We start from the raw sequence: 15937 nt of genomic DNA on the forward strand, positions 1-15937 counted from the left end.
CTTTCTTCTGTTATTACACTGGCAGCCTGTCATTGAATAGGACTCATCTATTTCTGCCCTTCCTTCTCTCCTACCCAAGCTCACCGTTCTCCTCTCTCCTCTTCCCCTAAACTTCCTTCCATCTACTCTGCAACCTTCCCAGTACACATAGACTCTTTCTGCGGAACTCCTAGGGCACAGATAATTCTCACTCTTTGGTGTTAACCACCTCTTGCTGATATTATTGACTTTCATTATTTACCTGTCATATGACCTCACAAGATTTTTAGTTCCTCCAATTCAAAAAATTTGCCTAGTACAATGCTTTGAACATTGAAAATACTCATTAAATGTCCTTTGATTATTATTTTTAATTGAAGTATAGTTGCTTTACACTGCTGTGTCAGTTTCTGCCGGAAAGCAAAGTGAATCAGCTATACGTATAAATATATCCCCTCTTTTTTGGATTTCCTTCCCATTTAGGTCACCACAAAGCACCAAGTAGAAATCTGTGTGCTGTACAGTAGGTTCATAGTGGTGTATATATGTCAACTGCAGTCTTTCAATTCATTCATGTTTGTTCTCAACGTCCAAGTGTCTATTTCTGCTTTGCACATAAGATCATCTTTACCGTTTTTCGAGATTCCACATACATGCATTAATACATAACATTTTTTTTCTTTCTGACTTACTTCACTATGTATGAGAGTCTCCAAGTCCATTTAAGTCTCTGCAGATGACACAATTTTGTTCTTTTTTTGTGACTGAGTAATATTGTATATATTGATATATAATACATCTTCTTTATCCATTCCTTTGTTGGTGGACATTTTGGTTGCTTCCATGTACTGGCTGTTGTAAATAGTGCTGCAGTGAACATTGGAGTGCATGGTTTTCTCTGGGTACATGCCCAGTAGTAGGATTGCTGCGTCATATGGTAGTTCTATTTTAGTATTTTAAGGAACCTCCATATTGTTCTCCATAGTGGCTGTACCAATTTACATTCCCACCAACAGTGTAAGAAGGTTTCCTTTTCTCCACACCCTCTCCAGCATTTATTGTTTTTAGACTTTTTGGTTATGGCCCTTTGACTGTTGTGAGGTGATACTTCATTGTAATTTTGATTTGCATTTCTCTAATAATTAGTGATGTTGGGAGGCCTCCTAGACACCGTGTCCTGGATTGAATTTTTTCTTCCCATGATTAGGCAGGTCATGAAGGTGGAACTGGAAAAGAATTACATTCATTTTTCGTATTGGGGATGCCTTTATTAGCCTTTCAGTATCACCACCCATAATGAAAATAGACACATTTGATCCGCATAATTTAGGGACTCCCAAATTGTGTTTCAATATCATACTTTTCAAAATTAGTTATATTGATACTTCCTTCCTAATATTACCTAGTCCATCAGTTAATGCTGAGTTTAGAAAATTTAAATGGAAAATTTACATATCTGTGTACCTGTGAGTGTATTACATTGCATATTATTCTGATAAACTGAATAACTAAACTTATATATATGGAATATTTAGCAACGCTTGAGCAGAAGACGACAAAATGAAATCATGGCCAAAATCCAAGCAGCTATCATACAGATTCCTAAACCCGCATCAAATCGTACTCTGAAAACACTTGACACCCAAAAATTAATGAAAAAGAAAAAAGAGGCAGAGGTAAGTGATAATCCTTTAACATTGCGTTGTGCTTATCTTAATGAAAGGATGATCTTTCGCTAAGAGAGAAACTTCCCTTAACTTCCTACTTCCTTTTCAAATTACCTCTGGCATTGTCCCTTCTCATTTAAGACACCTGCACTGCATGCATGTCCAATCCATCTTATTCCGTTTTTGTTTAGAAACAAAGAATATAGCTTTAGGATATGGATGACAAACTGCTGTTACATTAGAATACCTGTGTGGACTCTTGTGTAGTGGATTCTGTGATCACTAGCAAATTGCCAGAGTGGGTGCTGTTGTGATGGGTCATGACACCCATGCATACAACAGGGGCCAGTCTGGGTACTCAGAATACCATGTATGTGCCATTCCTACTATTTGCTTTTCCCTGATGCTTCCTCCCCATGTTGCACTGTCTTTCTTTGAATCCTGGAAATGTTAAGCAATTTGTTTGCTCTCATTATATTTAGATTTAAGATATACTATTGATAAATATATCTTATTACTTACACTTATCAGTCATCCCTATAGGATATGATCTCATTATGTTTCATAGGGGAGCAGTTCTATCTGTACATTTTGATACTAATTCCTGGAATCTGTACTTCATGCTGCTATAATGACTGTTAGTGATATTCTCCCCTTTAACTTAAGAAAACAGCTACCATTTATTCATCATCTGCTATATGTCAGGCTGTGGGTTGGGCTCTTCACATTGTCTTTAATTTGTAAACAACTCGCTAAGTAGGGTATTGCTTTCCTCATTTTTTGGATAAGGAAACTGAGGCTTAGAAAACTGACATGTTTTACCCAAGTTCACAATGCTGATAAAGCGAAGATTGGCAAGTCACTCTGATGTCTAAATCCATTGCATTTTAATTCACACTTAATTTTTAATATTAAAGTTCTATAGTTAGAGTCTAAAAATATTACCCACAGAGGCTTTTTTTACTCCATTTTAGTAAAAATATTTAATTCTTATGTTTCCTCGAGTTGATTAAAATTTATGAAAAAGGATTTGCAGTAGGCAGTTCAGCTAAAATTAATTTTCCAACAGCAAATTAATAGTGGATATAGGAGTACACAAGAAATGTTTAAAACACCCAAGATAATTTTTGAAGATATATTTATATCCAAAAAATGCTTCAGTTCAGTTCAGTTCAGTTCAGTCGCTCAGTCGTGTCTGACTCTTTGTGACCCCATGAACCGCAGCATGCCAGGCCTTCCTGTCCATCACCAACTCCCAGAGTTATTCTCATTTAAAATAATTGTAATTAAAAATGCACATCCTAACCATTGATAATCTTTTTTCTTATTAAATGCCTTTTGATATACTGTCAGAGCTAGAATTGTGAACTGAATAATTCAGATTAGGCAATTTTCACCTTCCTTTAAGTACCTTTAGCCTACACTAAGAGAGGGCAATGGCAAGCCACTCCAGTACTCTTGACTGGAGAATCCCATGGATGGAGGAGCCTGGTGGGCTGCAGTCCGTGGGGTCGCTGGAGGTCGGACACGACTGGGCGACTTCACTTTCGCTTTTCACTTTCACACATTGGAGAAGGAAATGGCAACCCACTCCAGTGTTCTTGCCTGGAGAATCCCAGGGATGGGGGAGCCTGGTGGGCTTCCGTCTATGGGGTCACACAGAGTCGGACACGACTGAAGTGCAGCAGCAGCAGCAGCCTACACTAAAAGTAACAAATTGGAATAGAAGAATATTCTAGAATATTTAGAAATCCTATCTAGCTTGAATTTTAGTACATATCACTTTTATAAATTTGAATGAAAGTGATAAATGAAAAAGTTTCAATATATTTAGAGGTAAAAAATTGATGATGAATTTTCTTTAAAGGATGTGGCCAATGAAATTAAGAAGTTTGAAGCATTAATAAAAAAGGATCTCCAGGCAAAAGAAAGGTGAGATAAAATTATTTTAATAATCAAAAATTTGATTTTTATTTTAAAAAGTTCATTTTACTTTAACTTTTAAATATTTAGAAACAGTTTACCTGAAATAGCTATTCCAAGGATGTTTTCACTTTGTGGAGTCTTCATTGAGAGAGTATATTAAGGAAGATAAATGAGATAAAATTCAGATTAGTTGTTCATTAACAATTTTGTAAATATCACGAAGGCAAGTGGCTATTATGATTTGTGAGGTTAATTTTTTTTCTGTGCTATACTTATCACACATACTATTTAAACATTCACTAACATTTTTTCAAGTTACTATTCATTTACATTTTTCACTGTACTGCCTTTATTAGACTCTAGTTGCTCTCACCTTTCATCCTCAGCCTTTAGCACAGGGACCAGCAATAGAGAACTGCTGAATGAGTGTTGACAAAATGTCACTAAGAAAGTTTCAGTGGGTTCTTTACAGAAAGCTCCTGGTTAATGAACTTGTTTTACCTAAAGATAAAGATCTTCCCCCCTTTTGTTTCCTATCAGGGGTCACTGACTCACAAAACAATTAATGAGGGACTGCACATATAGAAGCAGCTTGAATTCTTCTGCATTTTTTCATTGAAACTGTCCAAAGTCTACTCATTTACATTTTATAGAATAAGACATAAATTTCTGTTAAGGAAGAAAAATAGACACAAATTATATATTTCAGTTCCATATTGATATTTCTGAGGAAAGGGAATAGAGTCAGATGAAGTGGAATAAGATTAAGCTGGAAGAAGAAATGGTGAGGAAGTCAGGTGTGAATGGAAAAGGAGCAGAATGAAGTATGGGTTAACTGCCTTTCCTCTTTCCTTCTGCAGAAGCTCCTGATGCCCTACTCTAAGCCCAGCTCACGTTTATCTGTGCTTCCCTGACTCCTAAAATAACCACAGCCCACGCCTACTCTCCCCTGCAGCTGCCATCTGAACCCCACCACACCCTCCCTGACCTTGGCCCATGAAACCTCTCCATTTCTTTCAACTCTTTCACTCCTCTCACCAGCCTCATGCTCTGGAGTGACAAACAGATGGTGTCTACCAAAATGACCATCTTAAAATTTTGAAATATTTTAGTGAGTGGCATTCTCTGTAGCTCTTTCTTTCTCTTCCTCTTCCATCCCTTTCTTGGGACCCCCTGATTTCCACAGAGTTAACAACCAGGATTAACACCAAGCATGCTAGCATCTTCCACTCCCCACATCAGAATCTATTTGGATTCTGTCATCAACATGTCAGTGGTTAAATATTTGAAAGATCACACCCGCACAAACATTCACTCTGATCTTCACTGCTTTCCCAGCCTGTCCTGAGTTTAGACCTCTCAGGTAGCTTTGAAACCTGGAAACCAGAGGGGTTGAATTAGATGGGTGTATTCTTCTCTCTCTTGTAACAGAAATCAGAATGTAAGCAGCCAAGGGTAAGTGTTGTTGCCCCAAGGTTATCAAGGACTAAATCTTCCCTTTTGTCCTGAAATGTGGCTTTTGTCTTTAGAGTCACATTCACAATGTAAGATAGCTTCTAGGCCTCTGACCATTTGACCCATGTTCCAATATCAGGAAGGAGGATAGCAAAAAGCGCATGCTCAGTCGCTTCAGTCATGTCCAACTCTGTGACCCCATGGACTGCACCCCACCAGGCTCCTCTGTCCATGGGATTCTCCAGGCAAGAATACTGGATTGGGTGGCCATGTCCTTCTCTAGGGGATCTTTCTGACCCAGGGATCGAACCCACATCTCATTATGTTTCCTGCATTGGCAGGTGGGTTCTTTCCCACTAGCACCACCTGGGAAGCCCCAGGCATAAAAGTGGATATCTCCAATCTAAAATAGTTCTTTATACCAGCCTTCCCAGAATACCCACATAACATTTCTGCGTACATCGTATTGGCCAGAATTCAGTTACCTGGCCATAATCTAGCAGAATGGGAGACTGGGAATTGTAGTCTTCATCTGAATATGTTGTTTCCCTGAATAAAACTGGGACTCTGCTTTGAAGGAAAAGGGAGGGAAATAGCAGTGTCTATCTCACATCCAAATTTGCTGGCATATTGAGTGCAGCACTTTCACAGCAACATCTTTCAAGATTTGAAATAGCTCAACTGGAATTCCATCACCTCCACTAGCTTTGTTCATAGTGATGCTTTCTAAGGCCCACTTGACTTCACATTCCAAGATGTCTGGCTCTAGGTCAGTGATCACATTATCGTGACTATCTTGGTCGTGAAGATCTTTTTTGTACAGTTCTTCTGTGTATTCTTGCCACCTCTTCTTAATATCTTCTCCCTCTGTTAGGTCCATACCATTTCTGTCCTTTATCGAGCCCATCTTTGCATGAAATGTTCCCTTGGAATCTCTAAGTTTCTTGAAGAGATCTCTTGTTTTTCCTATTCTGTTGTTTTCCTCTATTTCTTTGCATTGATCACTGAAGAAGGCTTTCTTATCTCTCCTTGCTATTCTTTGGAGCTCTGCATTCAGATGCTTATATCTTTCCTTTTCTCCTTTGCTTTTTGCTTCTCTTCTTTTCACAGCTATTTGTAAGGCCTCCTCAGACAGCCATTTTGCTTTTTTGCATTTCCTTTCCATGGGGATGGCCTTGGTCCCTGTTTCCTGTACAATGTCACGAACCTCCGTCCAGAGTTCATCAGGCACTCTATCTATCAGATCTAGTCCCTTAAATCTATTTCTCACTTCCACTGTATAATCATAAGGGATTTGATTTAGGTCATATCTGAATGGTCTAGTGGTTTTCCTTACTTTCTTCAATTTAAGTCTGAATTTGGCAGTAAGGAATTCATGATCTGAACCATAGTCAGCTCCTGGTCTTGTTTTTGCAAACTGTATACAGCTTCTCCATCTTTGGCTACAAAGACTATCATCAGTCTGATTTCGGTGTTGACCATCTGGTGATGTCCATGTGTAGAGTCTTCTCTTGTGTTGTTGGAAGAGGGTGTTTGCTATGACCAGTGCGTTCTCTTGACAAAACTCTATTAGCCTTTGTCCTGCTTCATTCCGTGCTCCAAGGCCAAATTTGCTTGTTACTCCAGGTGTTTCTTGACTTCTTACTTTTGCATTCCAGTCCCCTATAATGAAAAGGACATCTTTTTTGGGTGTTAGTTCTAAATGATGCTGAAGCTGAAACTCCAATACTTTGGCCACCTCATGCGATGAGTTGACTCACTGGAAAAGACTCTGATGCTGGGAAAGGTTGGGGGCGGGAGGAGAAGGGGACGACAGAGAATGAGATGGCTGGATGGCATCACCGACTCTGTGGACATGAGTTTGAGTGAACTCCGGGAGTTGGTGATGGACAGGGAGGCCTGGCGTGCTGTGATTCATGGGGTCGCGGAGAGTCGGACACAACTGAGCGACTGAACTGAACTGAACTGAACTGATCTCACATCCTTTCTCTGCAGAAGCCCCTACTTGGTCTTGCCAGAGATTTACCACCAGAGCCCATGAGATATGGACACGCTCAATTCTCAGAGCAGAAGGATAGGGCCTGGGGCCCCTGGAGTCCCTGGACTGGTCACTTCTGATTGTGAGCAGCCCCAGCGGTGACTCCAGATCCCTTCTAGTACACTTCACAAAGGGCATTTCCTCTGATGGACCCCAGATAAAAAAATGCTGGGAGGCACTGGCCTAGAGCAAACTTTTAAAGAAACAAAAAAGCTATAGTACAGTATGGCCTTTCTTAATCCCTGTTATTGACCACTACTTCTTTAATTCATTCTGAATCCTTAGCTTAGAATCAAGCATGTTCTGGACTCTTCCAGAAATTTCACACTACTTGATGTCAGAAAGCACTAAAATCATCTTTTAGGGTAACCTAAGGAGCAATTTCTTCAGCTGCCCCTTTCAAAGCCTGCTCCCAAAACACTTTCTCATGGATGTCACTTCAAAGTCTGTCATTTCTTTTGTGAAAGGATGACATGAATGCTCAGTGAGAGCAATGCAAGAACAACCATTGCTGCTTTCCCCCCACATATACTCTTTATTTTTTAAGACAAATAGTAAATGCCACCTGCTCTTTTGTTCTTTGTTTCTTTCCTAAGGCTGTTGGCTGCTTTAATTTGACATTTGGATTCATAGATTTATGTTAGTTTCCTTCTAACAACTGCTTTTTAACACGCACACATGAATTTGACCAAAGTTCCTATCACTAATAATTCACACTCATACAATTATTAACTCTATGGAGGCTTGGCAAACAGATATAAAGTAAACATAATTATTACCCTCAAGAAACCCACATCGCATAAAATGCATATTTATTCAAGAAAATATCACGTAACTTTCTTCAGGCCTTGATTGGCATAAGACAGAAGATGGGTGTATGTGTGTATGGTTGGATAGACTGATTGATGAACAAAGGAGAATCAATATCTTAAGTATATTGGTAGCAGCCAAACACAATGTTGAGGGAGACCTGTTAACCCATGCTCAATGTAAGGCAGACTCTTAAACATCACATTTAAGTAAAAATATAAAAAGAATTTTGATAAAGGATCTAAAAAAGTTATGCTACACTTTCATAGATTAATATTAATTTCATAAATTAATATTCATAACAATTAATTATACTAAATCTTAGTTCAGTTCAGTTCAGTTCAGTCTCTCAGTCGTGTCCAACTCTTTGCGACCCCATGAATCACAGCACGCCAGGCCTCCCTGTCCATCACCAACTCCCGGAGTTCACTCAAACTCATGTCCACAGAGTCGGTGATGCCATCCAGCCATCTCATTCTCTGTCGTCCCCTTCTCCTCCCGCCCCCAACCTTTCCCAGCATCAGAGTCTTTTCCAGTGAGTCAACTCGTCGCATGAGGTGGCCAAAGTATTGCAGTTTCAGCTTCAGCATCAGTCCCTCCAATGAACACCCAGGATTGATCTCCCTTAGAATGGACTGGTTGGATCTCCTTGCGGTACAAGGGACTCTCAAGAGTCTTCTCCAACACCACAGTTCAAAAGCATCAATTTTTCGGCAGTCAGCCTTCTTCACAGTCCAACTCTCACATCCATACAGGACCACGGGAAAAACCATAGCCTTGACTAGACGGACCTTTGTTGGCAAAGTAATATCTCTGCTTTTTAATGTATTATCAAGGTTGGTCATAACTTTCCTTCCAAGGAGTAAGCGTCTTTTAATTTCATGGCTGCAATCAGCATCCACAGTGATTTTGGAGCCCCCAAAAATAAAGTCTGACACTGTTTCCACTGTTTTTCCATCTATTTCCCATGAAGTGATGGGACCTAGAGTTAAAATTTGTCTTTGATCTTCCTGAGGCTTTGCTAGCTACACAATTTCTGCTGAATGACTTCTCAGTTGACAGAATACAATCAAAGGTTGAGCACCTGCTGATAAAATAACCAGAATTTCAGTGTGTAATTTTTTTTAATTGTATTATACTTGTATAGTGCTTCTTAGCATATGATTTGAAATTTAGCAAACATCATCTACATGTCAGTACTGTGAGGCAGGGGTACATAGAAAAGTAAAATAATATACTTTTCTTCTGTGCTCAGAGTTCAACTGGAAGCAGCAAATATAGAAATAATGAACTCTAATAAAATATGATCTGTGCCATAAATATGTGATTATTAAGTAGAACTAATTATAATTTAAGAATTTTGATTCAATTATATAAATGGGTTTGAGCTTTGATTTAATAAAAATGCATATACTCAGATTAGGAAAGAACATGTGTGATTATTTCTTTGTTAAACATGAATCAACTATGCTTTCATAAAAACACTTCTATGTGAGAATTGATGACTGTTTAATACCTGAATACCATAATAATGTTTCCCTGTCTTTTGAATAATATTATAAGTTATATTTTAAATTGAACACTGAAGTTCTAATATTTGCTTTAATGCTTGTATTAACAAATGAACAGAGCACCCAAGGGAGCCGTCCCCTGAGGTCTTCCTCTATAGTCACAAGTAGTGGTGTGTGACTGAGTTGTATTTTCAAATCTAAATAAAAACTATTGTCCTTAGTGCATCCAAGACTTCTCTAGATACAGCTGGCCAGACAACCACTGATTTGCTAAACACTTATTCAGATGATGACTACATTAAAAAAATCCAAAAACGCCTTGAAGAAGATGCTTTTGCACGAGAGCAAAGGGAGAAAAGACGGAGGAGACTCCTAATGGATCAGTTAATAGCTCATGAAGCCCAAGAGGTAAGATGTTTAGTTAGTGATTAAATAAAAATGCTGGACATTTTTACAAAATATAGTCTTTTATACACTCTCATGTATGTCTTCTGTATGTATTATGTGCTCCTCTGTATCAGCGTTTCATCTTCACACCATGACAGCAAATACACTCAGGAAAAAACTACATAAAACACTTACCAAAGAATCTAAAATCTGGTGATGCTTATACAACATTGTGAGTTTACTTAATTGTACACCGAGTTGTACACTTGAAAATGGTTGAAATGGCAAATTTTATAGTGCATATATTTTACTACAATAAAAAAATACTGATAAAATAGGAATCGAAAAGTTATGGCAACCATGTATATCTGTTGTTACTTTTAGAGGAAAAAGGGAACTTTTTGTCCCAGGTTTACTGAGGTATAGTTGACAAATAAAAATTGTATATATTTAAAGTATATAATTGATGTTTTGATATATGTAAGCATTGTGAAATGATTACCATAATCAAACTAATTAGCAAACCCATCGCCTTAACAACAACAAAAAAAGTCACCATTTTTGTGTGTGTGTTTGGTGAAAATACTTAAGATCTACTTTTGTAAGTTCAACTTTTTTAGATTCCACATTTAGTAAGATTATGTAATATTTGTCTCTCTATGTCTGGCTTATTTTTCTTGGCGTAATGTTCTCCAGGTTTAAACATATTATCACAAATGATAAGATGTTCTTCTTTTTTAAGATTGATCATATTCTATATGTGCATGCATTTGCATAAGTTGCTTCATTCCTGTCTGACTCTTTGTGACCGTGTGGACCATAGCCCACAGTGGGTTGTCATGTCCTCCTCCAGGGGATCTTCCCAACCTAGGGACTGAATCCACATCCCTTATGCCTCCTGCATTGGCAGGCAGGTTCTTTACCACTAGCGCCATCTGGAAAGCTCATTCTAGATATACATATATATAGATTTATGTGTGTGTATATATATATAATATTTATATATATAAAGAAAATGTGACATGCATATATATACTCACTTAAGTGTCCATTCATCCACCAGTGGATACTTAGATTGTTTCTGTATCATGGCCGTCATGAATAGTGCTGCAGTGAACATAGGGTTGCAAACATCTCTTTGAGATACTGATTTCATTTCCTTTCATTTCCATTGGATATATACCCAAAAGTAGGATTTCTGGGTCATATGGTAATTCTATTTTTAATTTTTAGAGGAAGCACTATACTATTTTCCACAGTGGCTGTACCAGTTTACATTCCCACCAGTAGTTTACAAGGGTTCCATTTTCATCACATCCTTGCCAACACTTGTTCTCATTTTTGTTTTATGTTTTTGATAATAGCTATTCTAACAGAAATTGGCAACAATGCCCAGTTGTGAATATGACTGGTGATGAAAATAAAGTCCGATGCTGTAAAGAACAATATTGCGTAGGAACCTGGAATGTTAGGTCGATAAACCAAGATACATTAGAAGTGTTCAAGCAAGAGACAGCAAGAGTAAATATCGACATTCAACAATCAGTGAATTCAAACGGACTGGAATGGGCGAATTTAATACACATGACATTATATCTACTACTGTGGGCAAGAATTCCTTAGAAGAAGAGGAGTAGCCCTCATAGTAAAAAAAAAAAAAAGTCCGAAATACAGTACTTGGGTGCAAACTTGAAAATGACAGATGATCTCTGTTCATTTCCAAGGCAAATCATTCAACATCACAGTAATGCAAGTCTATGCCTCAACCAGAAGAAGCTGAAGTTGAACGGTCCTATGAAGACCTACAAGACCTTCTAGAACTGCCACCCCAAAAAGATGTCCTTTTCATCATGGGGGAATGGAATGCCAAATTAGGAAGTCAAGAGATACCTGGAGTAACAGGCAAAATTGGCCTTGGAGTACATAATGAAGCAGGGAAAAGGCTAACAGAGTTTTGCCAAGGGAAAGCACTGGTCATAGCAAACACCCTCTTCCAACAACACAAGGGAAGACTCTACACATGGACATCACCAGATGTTCAATACCGAAATCAGATTGATTATATTCTTTGTAGCCAAAAATGGAGAAGCTGTACACAGGCAGCAAAAACAAGACCGGGAGCTGACTGGCTCAGATCATGAGCTCCTTATTGCCAAATTCAGACTTAAATTGAAGAAGGTAGGGAAGGCCACTAGGTCATTCAAGTATGGCCTAATCAAATCCCTTATGATTATACAGTGGAAGTGACAAATAGATTTAAGGGATTAGATCTGATAGAGTGACTGAAGAACTTTGGACAGAGGTTCATGACATTGTACAGGAAGCAGTGATCAAGAATATCCCCAAGAAAAAGAAATACAAAAAGGCAAAATAGTTGCCTGAGGAGGCATTACAAATAGCTAAGGAAAGAAGAGAAGCTAAAGGCAAAGGCGGAAAGGAAAGATATACCCATTTGAATACAGAGTTCCAAAGAATAGAAAGGAGACATAAGAAAGCCTTCCTAAGTGATGAATGCAAAGAAATAAGAGGAAAACAATAGAATGGGAAAGGCTAGAGATCTCTTCAAGAAAATCAGAGACACCAAGGGAACGTTTCATGCAAAGATGGGCACAATAAAATTGGACAGAAATGGTATGGACCTAACAAAAGCAGAAGATATTAGGAAGAGGTGGCAACAATACACGGAAGAACTATACAAAAAAGATCTTCATGACCAAGATAACCACTATGGTGTGATCACTCACCTAGAGCCAGACACCCTGGAATGTGAAGTCAAGTGGGCCTTAGGAAACATGACTACGAACAAAGCTGTTGGAGGTGATGACATTCCAGTTGAGCTGTTTCAAATCCTAAAAGATGATGCTGTGAAAGTGCTGCACTCAATATGCCAACAAATTTGGAAAACTCAGCAGTGGCCATAGGACTGTAAAAGGTCAGTTTTCATTCCAGTCCCAAAGAATGGAAAGGCAATGCCAAAGAATTTTCAAACTACTGCACAGTTGTGCTCATTTCATGTGCTAGCAAAGTAACGCTGAAAATTCTCCAGGCCGGGAGTCAAAAGTATGTGAACCATGAACTTCCATATGTTTAAGCTGGATTTAGAAAAGGCAGAGGAAGGAGAGATCAAATTGCCAACATCTGTTGGATCATCGAAGAAGCGAGAGAATTCCAGAAAACATGTACTTCTGTGTTATTGATTATGTCAAAGTCTTTGACTGTGTGGATCACAACAAACTGTGGAAGATTCTTCAAGAGATGGGAATACCAGACCACCTTACCTGCCTCCTAAGAAATCTGTTTGCAGGTCAAGAAGCAACAGTTAGAACCAGATGTGGAACAACAGACTGGTTCCAAACTGGGAAAGGAGTACGTCAAGGCTGTATATTGTCACCCTGCTTATTTAACTTATATGCAGAGTACATCATGCAAAATACTGGGCTGGATGAGGCATAAGCTGGAATCAAGATTGCTGTGAGAAAAATCATTAACCTCAGATATGCAGATGACACCACCCTTATGGCAGAAAGTGAAGAGGAAGTGAAGAGCCTCTTGGAGAAAGTGAAAGAGGAGAGTGAAAAAGCTGGCTTAAAACACAACATTCAGAAAGCTAAGATCATGGCATCTGGTTCCATCACTTCATGGCAAATAGGTGGAAACAATGACAGCCTTTATTTTCTTGGGCTCCAAGATCACTGCAGATGGTGACTACAGCCATGAAATTAAAAGATCCTTGCTCCTTGGAAGAAAAGCTATGATAAATATAGATAGCATGTTAAAAAGCAGAGACATTACTTTACCGACAAAGGTCTGTCTGGTCAAAGCTGTGGTTTTTCCAGTAGTCATGTATGGATGTGAGAGTTGGACTATATAGAACGCAGAGCATGGAAGAATTGATGCTTTTGAAGTGTGGTTTTGGAGAAGATTCTTGAGAGTCCCTTGGACTGCAAGGAGATCAAACTAGTCCATCCTAAAGGAAATCAGTCCTGGATATTCATTAGAAGGACTGATGCTGAAGCTGAAACTCTAATACTTTGGCTACCTGATATGAAGAACTGACTCATTTAAATAGACCCTGATGCTGGGAAATATTGAAGGCAGGAGGAGAAGAGGATGGCAAAGAATGAGATGGTTGGGTGTCATCACTGACTCGATGGACATGCATTTGAGCAAGCTCCAGGTATTGCTAATGGACAAGGAAGCCTTGTGTGCTGCAGTCCTTGGGGTCTCAAAGAGTTAGACATGACTTGGCAAATAAACTGAACTGATTCCAACAGATGATTTTGATTTGCATTTTCTGATGATTAGGAATGTTTATCACCTTTCCATATACCTGTTGGCCATTTGTTTGTCTTCTTTTGAGAAATGTCTTTTCAGGTCCTTTGACCATTTTTAAATCCGGCCATTTGATTTTTGGCTATCAAGTTGTTTGAGTTCCTTGTATATTTTGGATATTAGCCAACATGTATGGTTCACAAATAGTAATTTCCCCTATCTTGTAGGTTGCCTCTTCAGTCTTTTAATTGTCTACATTGCTGTGCAAACTTTTTTTATTAGATCCAACTCCACGTATCTATTTTTACTTTTGTTGCCTGTGCTTTTAGGTCAGATTAAAAAAATAATTGCCTAGACCAATGTCAAGATGTGTTTTCCCCCTATATTTGCTTCTGTTAGTTTTATAGTTTTTGATCTTATGTGTAAGTCTCTAATCCATTTTGACTTGATTTTTATACATGGTATGAGACGAGGGTATAGCATCATTCTATTGCATGTGGATATCCAGTTTTCCCAGAACCATGTGTTATAGAGACAGTGCTTCCTCCATTGTGTAACCTTGGCATCCTTACTGAAAATCAATTGACTGTACATATGTGGATTTATTTCTGGGCTCTTTATTCTATTCCATTTTTCTATAGTTCTGTTTTTATTTCAGTACCATACTCTTTTGAGTACTGAAGCTTTGTAATTAAATCAGGAAGCTTGGTATTCTTCTTACTAAAGACTGGTTTGGCTCTTTGGAGTCTTTTCTGGCTCCAAATGAATGTTAGGATTGCTTTTGTATTTCTGCGAAATATGCCGTTGAAATTTGGTTAGGAATTGCATTGCATCTGTAGATCATTTTAGGTAGTATGGACATTTAAACATTGTTAATTCTTCAAATCCATGAACATCTTTTTCATTTATTTATATCTTCTTCAGTTCTTCTTATTAATGTTTTTTAGTTTTCAGTGTATAGATCTTTTGCCTCCTTGGTTGAATCTATTCTTACCTATTTTTAAAAATGTTTATGCTATTGTAAATGGGATTGGTTTCTTATTTTCATTTCAGATAATTCATTGTTAGTGTGTAGGAACAAAAATTATTTTTAAATGTTTATTTTGTGTGTCCTGCAATTTTACTGAATTTGTTTTTTGGTTCTAACATTTTTTTGTGTGAAAGTCTAGAGTCTTCTGTATGTAAAAAACATGTCATCTGCAAACAGAGACATTTTACTCCTTCCTTTCTGATTTAGATGCCTGTTTTGTTCTTTTTCTTTGAAATTTTCTTGGCTAGGATTTCCAGTACCAATAGAAGTGGTGAGAGTGGACATCTTGTCTTATTTTTGATGTTTGAGGAACGGTGAAAAGCTGAAAGCTTTTAGCATCATATTTTAGGTATGATGTTAACTGTGAGCTTATCATATATGACTTTTATTATGCTGAGTTACATTCCTTACCTAATTTTTTGAGAATTTTTATCATGAGAGGATACTGAATTTTTTCAAAATTTTTTTCTGTATCAATTGATATTATAAAAAGGGAGCATTTAAATGAAAACATGGACAATTCATTAGTCCTGTCAGTTTGATCTACTCCAGTGGTTCTCAAAGTGTGGCCCTTGGACCAGCAGCATCAGCATCACCAGGAAACTTTTAAGAATGTGATGATTAGGTCCCACCTCAGACCTTCTGAGTCAGAAACTCAAATCACAGTTCTCTGGCTTGGGGCCCATCATCTGTGTTAACAGGCCCTCTAGGTGATTTGATTCAGCTATGGATTGAGAATCACTGATCAATTCTTACATTGAACACTTGTTTACTGAATCTCTTCTATGCTGTAGGAACTTGTCCTAGGCCTAGGATTCAACAGTGAACAAGAATAACAGGAAACCTGCTCTCACAGAGCTTG

At 38.1% G+C, this 15937-nt stretch overlaps 1 protein-coding gene across 1 annotated transcript in view; it reads left to right on the forward strand.

Moving 5' to 3' along the window:
* SPEF2 (sperm flagellar and cilia associated 2) overlaps positions 1 to 15937 on the forward strand; it is a 201730-nt gene that overhangs the window by 20698 nt on the left and 165095 nt on the right. Inside the window, exons 4-6 of the mRNA XM_055422187.2 lie at positions 1515 to 1655; positions 3514 to 3578; positions 9608 to 9794. Of these exons, the coding sequence (XP_055278162.2) occupies positions 1515 to 1655; positions 3514 to 3578; positions 9608 to 9794 (393 nt within the window). The remainder of the gene's footprint in view (positions 1 to 1514; positions 1656 to 3513; positions 3579 to 9607; positions 9795 to 15937) is intronic.

The sequence above is a fragment of the Moschus berezovskii genome, chromosome 18 (genome assembly GCF_049115385.1).
Source record: "Moschus berezovskii isolate FMDL1 chromosome 18, NW_MosBer_1.0, whole genome shotgun sequence".
NCBI lineage: Eukaryota > Metazoa > Chordata > Mammalia > Artiodactyla > Moschidae > Moschus > Moschus berezovskii.